The 18,816-nt window shown below is 45.7% G+C and overlaps 1 protein-coding gene across 2 annotated transcripts in view; it reads left to right on the top strand.

The window, feature by feature from the left end:
* Positions 1–16,976, top strand: part of Machr-a (muscarinic Acetylcholine Receptor, A-type) — a 472,231-nt gene extending 455,255 nt beyond the window's left edge. Inside the window, exons 1-3 of one of the 2 annotated variants that reach the window (XM_077680502.1) lie at positions 1,357–1,465; positions 3,016–4,410; positions 16,313–16,976. In XM_077680502.1, coding sequence (XP_077536628.1) covers positions 3,076–4,410; positions 16,313–16,840 — 1,863 coding nt within the window. In that variant the 5' untranslated portion in view covers positions 1,357–1,465; positions 3,016–3,075 and the 3' untranslated portion in view covers positions 16,841–16,976. Of the gene's footprint in view, positions 1–1,356; positions 1,466–3,015; positions 4,411–16,312 lie in introns of those variants that run through there. The other variant, XM_077680501.1, reaches the window with a different exon arrangement.
* The last annotated feature ends 1,840 nt before the right edge of the window (positions 16,977–18,816 follow it).

The following is an 18,816-nucleotide window of genomic DNA, read 5'->3' as shown; positions in this document are numbered from 1 at the left end:
CGCAATGTAAATTAGAAAAGAAGGATCGAATTATCCCGTTGTGGGTGAACTACTCTATTCTAACACCACGTGGGTTGGTCTAGGTGGCTGGCCGTATCAGCTTAGGATGCCATTCCATGAGCCATAGCTTTGTGCTGGCCCAAGATACTGTGCTGGGCCCTGAGTCCACCACCAGCACTTGGCGGAAATGTTCCTTTTCGGAAGCTGAATTAAGACATCGGGTACAGTAAGCGATGATGCTTATCGCCTCTTCAACCTGAGTCCTCGAGGTAATAGTAAGGCGTTCGCGAGGCAGCGTTTGTCGCCCGGCGCCCTCTTGGCGTGGACAACGCTCGCTCCAAGTGTGCTTACAGCTAAGCAAGGAACACGGAAAGCGCAGAGCCGCACCCTTCGAAATCTTTCCGTGGGGATGAAAACATAACAGCAAAAGAAAGTACAAACTTTTATTCTGAGCATGCGCTGATGCTGTATTGGCCCGGTTGATGGACCCCTAGTCGACGTAGCCCTGGTCTTCACTGGCCGTCCACGTCCTCACCAGTGGCCGGAAATGAACGAAAACCTAAAACAGGTTCCAAACATAGCAGAAAATTAAACAAACAAGAGACTCTCTGGAGCAGAAGTTGAGGACCACTTTTCGACACGGCTATACTGACTGAATAAGAACCGCCATAGTAGATTTTAACGTTAACGAAGACCAACCTGCAAACCATGTACCCATTCGCTGATCACGCTGTTACTTCCACGTGCGTGGTAAGCGTGAATACATTTAGAAATACGGATGTGTACAGAACCGTCTGCTTATAGATAAATATGGCGGGGAGGGGGGAGAAGGGGACGTTGCGACGCCTGCGCCCCCTTCCCCGCCAAGTCGTTGCTTTTCCAACTTCTCCCACTCTCTCGCCATGCCACTATGCTTATTTTTTTTTATCTATCTCTCTGCCCACTCCCTTCGGACAGATAAGCAGCACAGCATTCAACCCGCTGCGGGAAACTACGCAGTGGTTACTCCTTGACCATTGCGGAGCGCCAATATCTCTGCGACGGCCAGTTAATGGAAGCGCCTCCAGCCAAGGCTGCCAGAAGTGTCTACTTGGGGGCCACGGTAGAAACGGGCTTGTAAACATGCCAGGCACGGCCTTAAAAGGTGTCCGTGGTAATAAAAAGAGAGGGGCTAGGAAAGAAATAAGCAAATAAAAAAAAGCGTCAGGGATGCCGAGTGTCGAAGGTCCCCCGGTTGTTTCTTGAGAGGTGCGACGCTTTTTTTTTTTTTTTTTTCGAGATGAGCGCGCAATAGCCAGCATCCGAGGGAGATTAGTAGCGACGGCCATCGTGAACGGGGGGCCTTTTTTAAGGGGCCGCGAAACGATAGCTTATTTCGATACTAGACTGAGTCACTGCACAAGCACGATTGAGTTTTCTTTTCTTTTACTTTGACTGGACATCACTCCGTCAAGCCCCTGACTACGTGAGTTTTCCTTCGGAGGTCTCCTTTATTGCATTGATCTTTTCATTTCTGCGCTTCTTATTTTTCGTGCCTTGGATCTGTGACGTACCTCTATTAGCGTGTACAAGGAATAGCGATTAGACGCGGAAATGTACTCGGTAAAGCGATCACCCATGAAGGGTGGATTGGTATTTTCTATCACCTTCTGCACTAGTGTTGTTTTCTGTTATTGTTTTCTCAAAACAGAGTGCGAATTTTGATGATGATGATGATGATGATGTTGATGTTTGACTGTTAATGTCACAAGGCCAACTAGGGCAAACAGCGCCAAGAAAGTGTTTGGATGAACAGGTGACAACTGAAATTGGTTAGAGAGAGTAAGAATACAATCAATTAAGACTATGAGGCGGCTGGTGTACAGGGACAGCATGAAGACCAAGAGTGGTTAAAAGGTGAATGAGGTGGCTCGTGTATAGGACCAGGGGTAAAGTTTGCGAATTTTACTTTTATGCAAGGGAGATAGAAGATATTAGACGAACCTAAAGCAAAGAACCCAGGGAATGTTTTCGAACCTGATTATCTGGCAGCAGATAACGTTGACGACAACAAAAGCCGGTCGCTTTTGTTGATGAGTAGTATTGCAGGAGCGTCCACCTGTCGGACCGTCAGCCCTTATCACCGTTAAAGGCGGTAAAATCAGGAAAAAGTGAAAGTAGGTGCGCGCGCAAAACACACACGATTGGGCGAGTATCGGTTGCTAGACTGTTCCCAGAAGCACAATACAACCCCCCTTCCGCCGTTTATCAGTCAGTGTCGCTTGTCGTCGATAAGTGATAGCGGAAATACAGGCAGATTACATGTGGAATGGACCGTTCGAGATGCGTTCCTTTCTCATTCCTCAGTTTCTTCTCTCACTCAGTGCTTAGACTAGGGAACAATAATGAACAGAAAGTACAGAGAAGTCCGTTAGCATTCACGCCATCGGGAATTATTGAAAGAAATTTTTATCATTCTTATTCTTTTAAGTATTCATTAAGTATTCATGCTCATTTCACACCAGCAAGAATGCGTGTTCTTTTTTGCGGTTTGGTGTAACGAGAGTTTAAACCCGTGCTACGACATCAAAAAAGTAAAAAAAAAAAACGAAAGAAATCGGCGACTTTGAAATCGCTGTCAGCTTTTGTTTATGAACGTACCCGGCTAAATAAGAACAGGCGGAACTGTGTGAACGCTTGTGGGAACAGCTCGCACGCAGGCTCGCACCCACGTGCCCTATCGAACTGGTATTTATTCTTTCCCCCTTTTTAGAGCACTGAAACTCCCACTATTCGATGCTCCCGCGATATTACTTCAAACAGTGGCCAGCTGTACATACATTTCACAGATAAATAGATAACGAAAGTTAATTATATCGACCACAACGGTTGCAGATGTTTCACTAAAAAGCGTGTTTTACGACCGGTTAGTCAGCTGTCCTGCCTACCTTTGCTTATTTTCTACGCACATGTTTCCCGTTTGAGAGGCGTTTGTCTGGCCTACCGATGGACGTTTCCTTGCGTTCCCGTTCGCAGGTCAGCACCGGCAGCAGCACCGCGTGATGAGGTGACCGGCCATCGGCGTCGACGACGACCATGGGTCTCCTCGAAGCCGCGGTCAACGCCTCGGTGCAGTTCGCGGCCACCGAGGCGGGCGGCGGAGGGGGTGGGGCCTTCGACGAGCCCCCCGGAAACGGCAGCAGCAACGACAGCCTCGCCTCGGAGGGCAGTGGCTACACGCCCCCGTACTCGCTCCCGGAGGTGATCCTGATCGCCTTCCTGGCCGGCCTGCTGAGCGTCATAACCATTATTGGCAACCTCATGGTCATGATCTCGTTCAAGCTCGACAAGCAGCTGCAGACCATCAGCAATTACTTCCTGCTGAGCCTGGCCATCGCAGACTTCTCCATCGGCGTCATCTCGATGCCGCTGTTCACCATGTACACTCTGTACGACCACTGGCCGCTGGGCACCTTCATCTGCGACACGTGGCTGGCCTTCGACTACCTCACCAGCAACGCGTCCGTGCTCAACCTGCTCATCATCAGCTTCGACCGCTACTTCTCGGTCACGCGTCCGCTCACGTACCGCGCGCGGCGCACCACCAAGCGGGCGGCCATCATGATCGCCAGCGCCTGGGTCATCTCGCTGGTGCTGTGGCCGCCCTGGATCTACTCGTGGCCCTACATCGAGGGCCGGCGCAGCGTGCCCGTGGACCGCTGCTACATCCAGTTCCTGGAGACCAACATCTACGTGACCTTCGGCACGGCCCTGGCGGCCTTCTACGTGCCGGTGACGGTCATGTGCATCCTCTACTGGCGCATCTGGCGCGAGACGGAGAAGCGCCAGAAGGACCTGACACAGCTCCAGGCGGGCCGGAAGGACACCGGCGGCAGCCAGAAGTCGACGTCCAGCGACGACCCCGCCGAGTCGGAAGACTTCCGTCGCGGCCGCAGCGACTCCTGCCCGCCGGAAGTGGAGACCACGTACGTGCCCACTTCGCTGTGCGTCGAGACGTCCAAGTACCTGCCCCCCGTGGCGCCCAAGCGGCGCCGGCTCCGAGACGTGCTCCTGTCGTGGTGCCGCATCGACAACGACAAGGAGGACGACGACAGCACCAGCCACGGGGGCTCGCCCGGCACCCAGACGCCGGCGTCGGTCGAGACCCCCGTGCAGTCGGCCTCGATGACCTTCCGCGCCGACCAGCTGGTCCAGCTGAACCCGGCCGGTCGCACGGGCACTGGAAGCGCCGTCTCGAGCGTGGCCGCCGGCGTCAGCATACCCATGACGGACCGCAACGGACTCCGCCGGAACGAGAAGGCGGCCACGGTGGCGGCCACGCCGGCGTCGCGCTCCTACTCGTCCGACTCGGTCTACACCATACTCATACGACTGCCCACTCAACCGTCGCTCGAAGGCGAGACGTCGCAGGTGAGCACTCGGTCGAGATGATCTCTCTCTTTTGACACTGGCTCTCACTTTAGATACATTGTTTCTTGTAACGAATGCTGCCGGGCTAACGCTTGCTCAAATGCTGTTGTTGAAAAACTTTGATTTGAACGTGGTAATGTGGGAGTGGTACCTCATTTCAGGAGATAATGTGACTGGGAGTTGCTAGGTTTTTTCACGATCAAATGTGTTGCCTAAATGGAATCTCATCTAATTGAGACCCCCTTCCCCCCTATTACACTAGCGAGGAAATGTGGTTGCTAATTTCCCGCACGCCGCTGCTAAGGGATCATTCAAAATAAGGTGCTCAACGAAAATTGCATACAGGCTCAGTTTGCAAGTGCTTGAGCGCAGATTATCTTTTTTTTAGAATACACGGCTAAAAAACCACCTCCTGCTCTTTGTCACCATGCACGGTTTTTGACGCTCCAAATGGTAATACGCTGCAAAGGACGATACGGTGACATCCGTGTTCCCTATTTGGGCGTGTCCTTCCTTGCTACGCTGTTACTGCTGCTCAGAAGGGTGGCGTAGATTCGGGGTAGTTGATTTTTACAGTTGTGTTCCATTGTAAAGCGGCCCAGAACAGGATCTTGCAAGAACGTACTTTAAATCGTTCTGCTTTTCTTGTGGCTTAGAATGAGTGCCTAAACTTTCTCTGCTTTATTCTTGCTGTTCTTTTCATGATTATCGAACGTTTTCATCGTCGCTGCAGCCTAAGCTATAAACTTACCAATATGTGACGTATTAAAGGCAGAAAGACCTTTTGGAGCACGCGGAACAATGCTAGAATTTCCAGTAGGCACGGTAAAGAGGGAACACATTTGAGGTCTTCTTCAAAACGGGAATAGCTGAGACACTTGGTCGTATAAGTCAAACATTACGTAGCGAAGTTATCGACGCAGCAATAAAATTATTGAGTTGGTTTAATAAATACGGTGAAAAAATTACGGCGAGCACTCAATCCAAAACGATGAAAAGAAAATGGGGATGATCACCAGAAAATACTCTCGCCCACCTCCATCAAACATATACTGGTAATATATTTGCAAAAATGACTCAATAATGAATTATACGACATTTCTTATGCTTACAACCTATAAATGGCCTCAGGAACTACCGAAGATAATCGGATACCATTTAAATAGCAAATATACAGGAAGCTCGAAGAACAACCTTGTAAGGAAACGTTTACAACTGATTTATTTCAATAAAATTAGTAAACGAATTATTTCACAACAACTGAATGGCCGTACAAAACAATGCAATACATACACCTACATAATACATTCCCACATAATAATTCAATATGCAACACCCCTCCAAACAAAATGGCGGTCCAACAATGCGGAATATAATATTAGCACCATGTCTGATACAGCGCCGTCATAAAACGTATAACAAAAAATTATCACAGTATGTGAGGCAGGAATTATACCACTTCAACTTCAGCCGAGAGCACACATGTAATGCTCAGCATTCCCGTCTCGCGTAGAAACAGTCCTCACAACTATTACCCCATGATGCACAAACTTCAAGCTGCATAATTTGGATTTCGCGTAAAAAAACGTGCCCTCCATCGTCGCTTGTATCAACGCACACAGATTCAAGAAAACGAATCCAAAGAAACATTTAAATAAAAAGCAACCATATTTCCCCACTGCAAGAAAGCGAAAAGGCAAAAGTCACACTATGCTTACGGAACTGCCTCAAGGCTATGGAATGCTCCTTCACCACACCACACGGACTGCAATGCAGGCGAGCACGTGGCCCACCTCCGGTATCACGTGCACACCTTAACATGGATACTTCTGCACACTTTGAGTCAAAGAAAGAAGGAGAGAGAGAGAGAGAGAAAGAACGAACTTTATTGTCCAAAGTACCTAGGTCCAGGTCTTAATTGTAGTCTTCAGTTTACAGGGCCTACGTATTGAAGACTTCTCGTATTGATCCGGTGCACACGTTCTCAGAGAACTTCCTTAGCAGCCTGGATGTTAGCTGTAGGCGCGGGGGACAGTCAGAGCTGCTAGGAAGTGATGGAGGCCAGGGATTTGGCAAGACATGGTGGGGTGCATTCCCAGTGAGAACAAGGGATGGATGGGTAGGAAGAACACGTGGGACAAGAAGGGTTGCCAGTGCGCAGATAGATGCGGTGAAGAATGCTTAGCGCCTATCGAGTCAGAGAGGTTTTTTTGCTGTTAAAACAGCGCGTGCTGCTCTCGAAGAAGAAGCACAGGGGCATCAGGTTTACTGCTTAACTTCCTTCGCGATATACGCTCTACTAACCAATGGTAGTGGGACTGGGTTGCACCTACCAAGCTATGAAAGTGCTCAGATGGAGCAATTGCCGCTAAGTTATGCGTGGCTAGCCCCGTCGCACACTACTACGCAATGACAACAAGAACAACTACGTCAAAATAACTGAATTTAGAAACGCGCCGACTGTTCGACCACATGTCGAAAGACATGGACACGCACAGAAAGATAACATGTAAATAAATTTGCATATGTGTTTTGTTGTCGCAAGGGCGTCAGGGCCAAAGAGCACCAACACAATTTATTTGCTTGTTTGTGGCTAAAACATGACTGTGATGATTGTGATGTACCTGGTAAAAATGGCGTATGTATGGGTGTAGAAAGTCCTCAATATAAAACGTAAAATTCGTTATAGTGATAAGTGACGATGATGATGGTTAAGCGTGACGGATCTAGGAGCCTCATAACGCACCCTCGTTGACAGCGAGTTCCCCAGCCCATAGCAAGGAAACGCTCAGAGCGACCCTTTGCTTAAGGGGCCCCTGACGTTACACACGTTACAAAATCAGCGCTAAAAATCCAATGTCACCGAGGTAGGGATATCAAGGGAAATCTAAACCTAGAATAAATCCATAATGGGTATAATATTGGTGCTTTTTTCTGCGTAAAATCCACAAAACAGATCACTTGAAGTGGAAGAAAAATATGCAACATGTCCATCAATTATAGACGAGTCCTGGCTGGTTGGTTGACGAACAACACCTCAACAGGAGCAAGGGCAACAGAAGCAGCACAGGCCTGGGCTGTAAACTAAACGTTCATTTGACCCGTCAGCCTAGTTTATAACAGTTCACCGGGGAGGATGGGAATGAGCTGATGGTTATTCGAATCGATAATGATAAAATACAGCGCACCTGTGAGATGACGGTCTAGGTACAGCGCCTGTTTCGGCAGATACGTGTATTTATTGAACGTCAAAAAAGCGACACCTTGTGGCTCTGCAACCAATTCAAATGCGCACCACACACGCGAAGGGCACATCCTCTTCTGGGAACGGCGTTTGCGACATAGGCGTACCTACATAGGGAATTGGCTTCAGATTGCCACGGAAACTCATCCACTTCTGCAAAGCCTTGTGATAACTGCGCTCAAATCTGAGAAGGGCTGAGAAACCAAAACACAAGTTTGCTCCATTAAAAATATCGGTTTGTCTTGATAACAATGATACCGATTTCGAAGAAATAATTTCGAAGAAATAATCGAGACACCAGAGGAAACGTATGAAGCCTTGGCGACTCCCCGGCCCCTTTCCGACGATTTTTCCACGACATCACAGAATCTTTTTTGGGCGATGGGCGCCCGCCAACTAAGGCCACCACCAAGAAACATGACCTGAAAATTGTAGAAAGGGAGGTCCTCTACTTTCGCTTGATTATGTCAATTGAATGTCAACGTGCAGTTAACACACTCAAATCTCTGGCTTTTTGTGCAGGCCTGTACTGTGTCCCCGCTCCCCATATTGCGTCACTGTAGCAAAAAATCTGAACGTGTATTTATTTATTTATTTATTTATTTATTTATTTATTTATTTATTTATTTATTTATTTATTTATTTATTTATTTATTTATTTATTTATTTATTTATTTATTTATTTATTTATTTATTTATTTATTTATTTATTTATTTATTTATTTATTTATTTATTTATTTATTTATTTATTTATTTATTTATTTATTTATTTATTTATTTATTTATTTATTTATTTATTTACAAAATACTGCAGGCCTTTTTGAGGCCCAAGCAGGAGTGGGGTACAGATACAATATTCTGATACACATTAACATTGCAAGCAAAAAGTAAAGAATAACTAATAAAAGCAGCGCAAGGGAAAAGAAAGCAAGGGTATAGTAAAGCCGCGGTTTGGCATACAAGGCATGCGTGAAAAACATGAAGAACTGGAAAAAAAGAAGACCATTTATAACGCCATACAACAAGCAATTGAAATGGGGAGAACACAAGAGAGCTGAAATTTTACATGTTAAGGAAATTTTCAATTGATCGGGGTGCGTCATTTGAAAGAAATATGTGGCTGGGGAGGGCATTCCAATCTATTATGGTTCTTGGAAAGAAGGAATGTTTAAACTTCTCTGTACGCGCAAAAATGGGAGTAAATCTACAGGAATGGTGATGTCGTGTGGGTCTAGTGGTATTTGTTGTGGTTTTTGTTAAAAAAGTATTTCATGGCTGGAATAGAACTGTGTACATTACCAAAGGCTAGTTATTCCAAATTAAACATAGTTTTAATTTATCTTGATGGCCCCTTGAAAAAAAGGCTGCGGTTCTGGCCACCGGCGGTACGCGCCACTTTCAGGTTCAAAGCCCCCTCGGTCCTGCCTCTAACGTTGTCTCAGGTAATTCTGTCGTGTAATCACAGTGGGTCTCCTTTACTTCTTCGGTTGGCAGCTACTGGTCGGCAAGTAAGGACGTCTCAGTGTGCTGCCGCGCTGCATGATGGGGTAGAATAGTTTGTCGTCACGAACTCTTTCAATGCTCCACTGACTGCTGTGCTGTAAAACAAGGCAAAGCACGGGAAAAATAACAAAAAAGATACTTTCTAGGTTAGAACGAAGCGGCGTGCGAAACGGATCATCATTGGCGTGCCCCGTACAAATCTTGCATTTCTTGTGTAGAAAGGACGATCGACGGCTACGCTAATAAGGCTTTTTGCGTTATCTTGAATGCTTCAACCATCTTACAAACCGGTTTGTCTATGCTTCTGCTTAGTACTCCTTTATAGATTGTCCAGAATGCACCCACAGTCACAAGATACGCCTGGGTTCACAGGAGTTAGAGAGAGAAAGAACAAGGTGTAAAATCAAAATTGTCAGCCCCTCTAACGGTAGACATTCATACTTTAGACAAAGGGGAATATAATGACTTAGAAAAATGCAGAAAACAGAGAACAAAGTTCTGCAGAAATTCAGAATTATCTACCAATGCGTAGCAATCTTATGTCGCTTGTCTTGAGTGCGAGTTTTTACAGTCAAAGTTATTGGTTTTTCTAAATCCTGTCCGACCAATTATCTCCATTACGCTATTATAACGATTCCAAGTGGAACATTCGCGAAATCTGCATTATTGTGGACATGTAGGGCGTTTTAGGGATTGCGATTTTCGTAATTGCTTAATAATATTTCTTATTTTTAGTTTTTCAAAATTTCGTTCCACCAATTATCTCCATCAACGCTGTTATAACGACTACATTTGGAACTTTCGGGAAATCTGCATTATTCTGGAAATGAAGGGCTTTGCACGGTTAGCCATTTTCCGTAATTCTTTTTATATATTTCTTATTTTTTAGTGTTTCAAGATCTGTTTGTACCAATCGTCTAATTTACGCTAATATAAAGATTATTGTAACTTCCAATTGAAGATTGGAGCTTCCGCGAAATCTGCACTATTGTTGAAATGCAGGTCGTTTTACGGTTTGCCATTTTCGGTATTTTTTGAGATTTTTTTTATTTATTATGTTTCAAAACTTACGTTCAACCAATTATTTCTATTTACGCTATTATAACGTTTACAGGTAGAACTTTCGCGATATCTGCATTATTGTGGAAATGTCATGTGTTATACGTTTTGCTATTTTGCATAATTTTTTAATATTTTTCTTATTTTTTATTTTTCCAAAATTTTGTCGGACCAATTATTTGCATTTACGTGATTATAACGATTGCATTTGAAACTTGTGCGAAATCTGCAGTATTGTAGAAATTCAGGTCGTTACACGGTTCGCCAGTTTTCGTTATTATTTTATAGTTTTCTTTTTTTGTTGTTGTTTTTCAGAATTTCGTTCAACCAATTATCTCCATTTACGCTATTGTAACGATTACAGGTGGAACTTTCGCGAAATCTGCATTTTTGTGGAAATGCAGGGCGCTACACGGTCCACGCTGCGAGGGTACTCGGCAAAGAATGCTGCGCATTCAAAAGGTAGAGACAGTAAAATTGTGGGACAGCATTAGTTACAATGACGGGAGGAAGATGTACAGTAAAAGTAATAGAAAGAGGAAACATAAAAGTAGGTGTCCTATCACAACAAAAAGACAACACTATGCAGAACTAAACATACGCACTCTAGGACGATCGAGCGGTTCGCCTGCACGACCATTCAGTCTACCGCAAATCTGAGCAGACAATACAATTTCGGCTGCGCGGTGGCATCACGCAATGCAAGCATGACGCTCTGCACTGCGCAGATCACATTATTTAGGCAAATTTGACGCACAACGCAGACATCACTTTTTTTAGGCAATTTTTTTTTTTACGTCAGAAATGGGGCACTTGAGGGCATTGTAGTAAAACTGAACCACGGGATTGTTTTAGAGTCTCTCCTGGTGTACAGGCGCCATCAAAAGTAATTGGAACATGGTCTCGCAAGTTTACAGGAATTTCTTCTTCCGGAAACTGCCTGGCTGCATTCTTGTGCGTTTAGAGGTGTCCTGCCTAATAATACAGACCTCCAGTACACCGATAATGGCTTTCATAAAACCAGCAAGACAAATGTGTTGTGATATTCACAAACCCTTGTCCCATTTGCTCATGACTGCACCTGTACACACCTTGAGCAATGATGTCAAACAGGATAGAAACACCGAAGGTGTTTCTATCCTGTTTGGGATCGGCACGTTAATTACCTGGCAGGAAAACTGTCACAAGTGATAGGTTGTATGCGTCGTCACTGTCTGTATTTTCCTATTTCCGTAAATAGAACTTTGTACAACTGTTTATTTTCCTCATCTATTAATTATGGAGCACTGGTGTGGGCGACTACCACGGCAGAAAATATCAACAAGTTACTTCGACTACAGAAACGAGCCGTTCGTATAGTTGCTAAGGTTTGCTACCTAGCCCACACTGCCCAGTTCTTTCAGCAATTGAAGATTGTTAGTGTTAAATCTTTATATTCTTTCCGATTGTGTCGATGCTACAAAACTGAACTTAACAAAAGAGAACACACTTTGACTGAATTAGCTAACCTAAGAATAAATGATCCAAGTTACTGCACTCGCCATCCTGAACTTTACGAAGTTGATACATGCCGAACATATTATGGCACACAGATGCTGAAACATCGTCTGCCGTCCATTCTTAATACGTTATCACGTGAAAGCAACTCAGATATCGCTTTCATCTCATTCAAACGCTTGCGGGAAAATTTCTTGTAGTTTCTTTGCGCTTTCGCAAAAACGTACTTTTTTACTTGTTTCTATTTGCGACGTATGACTGTAATGAATTTGCGTTGCGCCAAGTTCTTTGCCATGTGCGTACTTTTTCTTGTGTCTGAGCTGTTCTCTCTCTCTTTTTTTTTCTCCCACTTTTTTGTTGTCTGTTTTTTTTTTCGTTTTTCTCTTTCTTTATTTCTTTTTTTTTCTTTTCGCTTGATATGCTGCCTTCCTTTCGGCCTTTGAGTTGTTGTTCATGGCAATTTGCTGAGTCAGTTATTATGCATATTGCTGAAAATCGTACAGATTAAGTTGCGCATTTTTCCCTGTATGTGTTCACCCTATTTCAGCAATCGGACTGTATAATTTTTTTTGTTCTTCTGTTTCGGAATCCGAATCTGTATTCTTTTATGCACTGTACCGCAGACGTGTTAATAATGTATCGCGTGTAACTTCGCACTGTTTGCAAAGCAGGGGGTACGGGCCCAGTCAAGCCTCGTTATGGCTTTTTGCCCGTACCTCCCAACATCGTGTGATGTTAAATAAAAAAATTGAATTGAATTGAATTGAAATTCAATTGAAGGTTGAAGAGACCCTAAAATTTTTTCGACGCTATTCTACGTCCATATTGCTTTCAGAAGGTAGTCAACAAGAGGATTAGGTATTTGGAATAGGTGGTCACAAGAAACCTCCGACGAAATCAGCTACGCCTCTTGTCTAGACGACAACGGTGAGGAAATGCGAAGCCTTGCAAAACCAAGCCCAACACCAAACGACCCAAGCCTGAAGCGAGCGGTGTACGGCGTAATCGGATAGACGTCGGCTTCATAACGCGAGGGGCGTGCAGGTTCGATTTAGACCGCAGGAAGCGTTTTAATTTTTTTTTACTTCTCGTACGATCATCACCGTCGTCAGGGAAAGTTGGATTTCCTGCAGTGCGTTTTTGGTAGACTGCAGACGACATCAGTGAGAAGCTCAAAGCTTCACTTTAAAAATTGGGCCCATCCGACAACGTAAACTTGCCTAATATGGTGAAGATTGGGTGTTTATGGCTCAAGGCCTACTAAGAGCAAAGAACGCCAAGGAAAGGTGGTTTATGAAGGCAAACTGATAGTAAATGTACAGCATTTAACTAAAAATATACATGAAATGGCATAAAAGACGATTAAGATGACTAGATGAACTTGCCTAATAGATTTTTCTCTCTTTCGCGGTTTGAGGATTGTTCGCCCGCTTGCTTGACGCCACCCCTCGCTATCTCGCAGTTACCGGCCGACTTCGGTTCAGTTGCAGCGAGTGTCCACAACATTTAGTGACAATAGCTTCAGCAATAAATGCTCTTGACAGCCACTTTAAAGAAAACCGCAACAAGAGCAGAGCCGCAACTGGAAGGCCTCTGCTCGACGACCAATTCATGAAGTGCCGCTTTGTGCTGGCGATAACGATGGCTTTTACAGTGCTTCCGGTCACCACCGAAAGAGGGAAAACGTTCATTGCCAGTATTTCAGTTTTATTTCATAAAGGACCTCATCCAATCCTAAGGAAGCAATAAAGTCTTCAAATGAATTTCTTCGTGCCACCATGACTGCGACATGCTCAAGAATGTGCAGTGATAACGCACTTCCTTATCGCAGTAACACGAGCCTTGTCCGTGTTTTTTGTTCGCTAAGAGCACCACAACACGCGCCTAATGCTCCCCTTACCAAATTATTCCTGGTTTACCAAGCGTACTAAGTTTACTGATAGCGTAGGGAATATTAATGCACCGTTTGGTGCGTGTGATACACTCGCTGTGGCATCAAAAACAAGAAAAAAGCTTGCGCAAAAAAGCGCCGGCTACGTTTCTTTTTACTGTCTGCAAACTTGAAACTTCCATTCAGTTTAATATCAGGCAAAACCAGCGCTTAAACGAGGACAAAAAAAAAGTTGACAAACACTTTTCCATCATATAATGCAGAAACAACTAACCCGAGACCAAACCTTGGTTAGTTGCAGTCTCTTTCAAGCAGAAATCGGACAAACCAGTTTGTGAAATAATTATCGACTCACTTTTCAGAACATTGATTATCAAAACTTCTGTGAGCACCTGGTAGCCTATTGTCGCGATGGTGGGCGCTAATGTGAACAATAGAAAAGCAAGGTATTGAACGTAATCACTGATGAGCTAACTCGCGAAATAATTACAGTACGAATAAACAAAATGTGGCAGCTTACAAGCTATCGGCCTTTTCTGAGTAAAAATACTGTTTTTTTTTATATATAGCGCACTACGTTAATTTATACGCTGCCCACTCCAGACGGTTTCTGTTTGGATAACGGTTTCACTATTTTTTACTGTTTTGCTTTATTTCGGCACCACCAGAGCGCTAATAAACTGAGTACGGCGAAAATGAACATTCATAGTCAGCGCTTGTGTTGAAGTTTCGCTTATGGTCCTTTTACGTGGTGTTGAAAGTTTTAAAATGGACGCTGCCGTTTTTTTAAGGAATGAAAGACATGGACTGCAAAATTTGTTCCGAAGCTGGGCAGCCCAATTGCACTCAGAAATAAAAAAAAGACAAAGCAAATACTTCAACAAAAAAGCAGGAAGACTCAGAAATATTCCGCGTACCCAATCAGATCCCTAATTGGCTTTAACTATGACTATGAAAAACCGTTAATGTGTTAAAAAAAAACTAAAGTCGCATTACAACTACAAGCTAACAGAATGTACCGCGGGAGAACTGTGCTTTATATGAAAATTTGTTGGTAGAGCTAATCGTGGCGAAGGTGACAGAGCCTGCGCCATCTCTTCAGCAAGAGGTCAGAAATAAAAATTTTGGGCTAATCACCGAAACGACTAACTTAGTGCGAACGAGCGCTAGATGAAGTAGCGAACTCCATGCCGTGATCATTATTCAACCATCTGGCTATGAGAAACTTAACCAGCCACTAAACATAACTGTCATTCCTGTTACTTTTTGCCGAACGCATAAAATATTGCAAAAAACTAATAAAATGAGATAAAGTAACAAATTTTAAGCGAAATAATTGAACTGATGTAAGTAAAATGGTACACGATACTTCAAGATTAAGCAAGAGAGTTGAACGGAAATACCTTAAATAAAGCAAGAAACCTTCGGGGCCATTAAATCCTTTTTCTCGCATTTACTTATGTTTTATTGGTGACCCTATATGTGTGCGGGGTGCAGTCTGTATACTTGCCTGTTTACTTCGGTTTCGAAGCTCAACTTTTTAGAGCTCTGATTACGTGCACTCAACCTTATTAAAATACGTGCACTTATGGGTTGGTCCGGACCAAATTTTTGGTCCGGACCAAATTTTGGTCGGACCAAAATTTGTCGGACCAAATTTTGTCGGACCAATTGGATTCGATTGGCTTGGCTTGGCTTGGCTTGGCTTGGCTTGGCTTGGATTTGGATTGGATTGGATTAAAGTGGATTGTGTTGGATTGTGTTGCGTCATAGCCGCGGCACGTTGCGTGCAGTACTCTCTCTTCCGCGGTTTCCTCTCCTTCGGGCGCGCTGCGCATATAACCGGTGTGCCGTTCTCCGGCGAAGCAACATCCGCGCTTGGCTCAAACACCTAGGGTCCTCGCCGCTTTACAAGTACGCCAACGTCGTCGACTGGGACCGGCTTACGCAGTCCCTTCATCGTATATAAGCGGCGGAGCGCGCGTTCGGAATTCAGTCAAGGGCGTCTTTGCTTGGCTTTCGCTTGACGTGATGCTTTGCTTGCCTCGAGTAGATGCGACGCATTTACTCGAGTTCCCCCCGTGGGAAGATGCGGGCGGCTTTCTCTCTATAGCTTTAGGAATAAATCTTTTCGATAGCTAGCAAAAGACTGTAGAGTTAGAGCTAAACAATGGTCTATAGCCGGCCAAAACAGCTTTGCCACGGCTGGTCTATAGAACTGAAGCCATACATATTTCTTTAGCTGGCTACAGTAACCTGCATAGCTGTGACTCTATAGACTAAACAGACTAGGATGTTCTATAATCGTCTAAAGAGAATTGTATGGTTTACAGTCTTTAGTGCAGGATCTACAAAAACTTCAATAGCTGGCTATAGCCTAATTTATGCCTTTTTATGGGTCACCATAGAGACCCATAGGCGGCCATAGCTCACCATACATTTTTCAATAGACGCCCATAAGGCATTTTTGTATGGGCGTGTACCTGTTTTTCCCGTGTCCGTCTCTGCGTAAACAACAAGCGCAATTCACCTTCAAAAGTATGTTACACCAACTAGCCCGACATCAAGCTTTACTGATCGTCTAGTTTATGCAAACGTTTTTCGCTCCCGCAAACTATTGCAATTCCTGACGCTGTTGCCAGCTTCATCCTCGCCACATTTATTTCTTCTCAGTAATACAATTGCCACGCATTTCTCTCTTTGCCAGGCGTCCATCAAGATGATCCTCGAAGAAGAGGCCGAGAAGCTGGAGGCCGCCGGTGGTACCTCCGGTGCGGCAGCGGCGGCGTTCGCCCGGACAGCGTCCGAGGACTCGATGGCCGCCATGCGCACGGGCGACTCGGGCCTCGAGACCATCCGTATCCCGCTGAACACCAAGCTGGTGCATCGGCAGGTGGTGGCCAAGCAGCGCGCGGCGCCCAAGAAGAAGCGCAAGCAGCAGGAGCGCAAGCAAGAGAAGAAAGCCGCCAAGACGCTCAGCGCCATCCTCCTGGCCTTCATCGTCACCTGGACGCCATACAACGTGCTGGTGCTCATCAAGACCGTCTCCTCGTGCGACGACTGCATCCCCACGGGCCTGTGGAACTTCGTGTACTACCTGTGCTACATCAACAGCACGGTGAACCCGCTGTGCTACGCGCTGTGCAACGCGAACTTCCGCCGGACGTACATGCGCATCCTGTCCTGCAAGTGGCACAACAAGCAGCGCTCCATGAACCGGGGCTACTTCAGCTGAGCTCCTCCGACGCACCGTCGTTTACACAACGGGGCTGCTGCTGCCCGGTCACCGACGAGGGTTCTGTGTCCCCGTCGTTGCACATTTTTCCCCCAACCAAGCTTCGATGGGCCAGATTCCCGTTGGGACGTCTCTGGGTACCTTCTCGTGTTCCATGTAAGGCGTCAGCTGGGCGAAGGAATTCCGCTGCGGCTGGCAGTTTTCCACTCGCTAATACTCACTGCGTAGACTCGAGGGACGCTGCTGCGTGCCTGTGACTTGGGAAACCAAGCGCCGCTCTGCGTTACTCGCGGAACCTGGCCTGGGTGAAGCGTGAGGCTACTATGGGGTGCTCGTGTCCTCTTCCGCTATGCAACTGAGAGGCATACCAGCTCCGGGCCGCTCCTCTTGTTTTGGAAGCGCTCACAGTGAGGACGTCAGCGTTTTTTTTTTTTGTTTTTTTTGCAAACGACGTCTCCACGAGGAAGCGCTGCGAGCACTTTGATGGTCACTCTATTAACGGGGCACTCGGGCGCTCTCGATTGAGCACGTGGAGAACCGTCGCTCTGTCTTGTCCGTGGGCAATCAAAATTGACGAGCGGCTTGCGCGCCATGGGTCTGCGTAAAGCCATAGATCAGGGCAAAGATCAGCGTGTGTCACTGCCGGCATCACTTTTTTTTTGCTCCTGCACGTCCTAACTTCCATGCTGGCAATTAGGATGCGGTGGTCGCGAATACCGTTTTTGAGCTCTTGTTCGCGCCTCGATGTCTGTCTCTAAGCGGACGTGAAGATGAGGCTCCGAAGTGGAAAGAGTGAGCCGCGTATTGCGACGCGGCCGGTGCTATCGGTGCCAATTTTACAATGGTCACCCGCAGTGTCTGTAGGTCTTGAGAGGGAAAGATAACGAAAGTGACTACAGCGACGCGGTCTTCACTGAGTGACGACAGTCGGGAAAATGTGGGAGGGTGGAAAGATGGAAAGAGCAGTCAAAATGTTCATTTGCGAAAGAATTAATTATGATGATGAGTTCTGTTTATTGGCGCAAGGCCAGCTAGGTAAAAGAGCGCCAAAGACATGGTTATTTATGATATACTTGTCAGAGTAAATACTAAATTATTCCAGTAAAAACAAAACGAACGTGAAGCGAAATAAAATTTAATGAAGATGGCTGGTGTATAGGGCCAGTTGGGAATCAGACATGATACGAGATGAGTTCTAAAAAGTGAATCTGTCAAAAATTTAAATGTACGTTTAACCGAAAAAGGAATTATAAGCTTCAAAGGGCTCAGAGGCAATAGGAGAAATCTTCTCTAACCTCTCCCAGGCTACCCGAACACGACACAGTAATAACAAAGTGGAATCGAATCGCTTCAACACCGATTCGCCCACAGATTGGCACTAGAAGACTTGGGCTTGGAATGCCTATAAAAATCATTCTCAGAATCATCATCCCCTTGCTGAAGCCCTCTGCACGTCGATGGACTCTCCCATGTCGCATTTAGGACGCTCGCCCTTTAAAGGATAAATTGTAAACTCTCGTTTTGAATGCCCGCATGCAGACATGGTTATGGAATATCAAGAGACGGGAAGTCGAGTCGTAAGACGCCATGATGCTGCACATCCCCTCGAGAAGGTGCCAAATTTACAGAAAGGAGCCACCGCCTCTCTACTTGCTTGACAGGGAGCGTCCGAGGTGTCGCCTTAACCTGTCGTCGTCGCTCGCTGCGCCTAGTGCGGCGGTGAAGTCTTATAGCAACGTCGAGGAGCCTCGCCCTGTTTTTAGAGGAAGATCCCGTCACTTTTTTAGCGAACAAATCCGCCATAGACGGCGGACGGTGACTTCTCGAAGCACCCGTGTATACATAGCCGAGGAGAAGGTGAGGACTTCTCGTCTCCGAGAGGCAGAGAGATGGGCAGCTCTGGTCGCCGCTTAATCGTCGATTTTCCTCTGTCGTACACGTTTGTTCACGTTTGTCAGCTCCTTCCTTCCGTTATG

This window comes from Haemaphysalis longicornis, unplaced genomic scaffold (genome assembly GCF_048455015.1).
Source record: "Haemaphysalis longicornis isolate Haplotype H1 unplaced genomic scaffold, Haemaphysalis longicornis Haplotype H1 scaffold_8, whole genome shotgun sequence".
In the NCBI taxonomy this organism is placed as follows: Eukaryota; Metazoa; Arthropoda; class Arachnida; order Ixodida; family Ixodidae; genus Haemaphysalis; species Haemaphysalis longicornis.
Note: the sequence above shows the minus strand (reverse complement) of the source record. Positions and strands in the feature narration are given on the sequence as shown.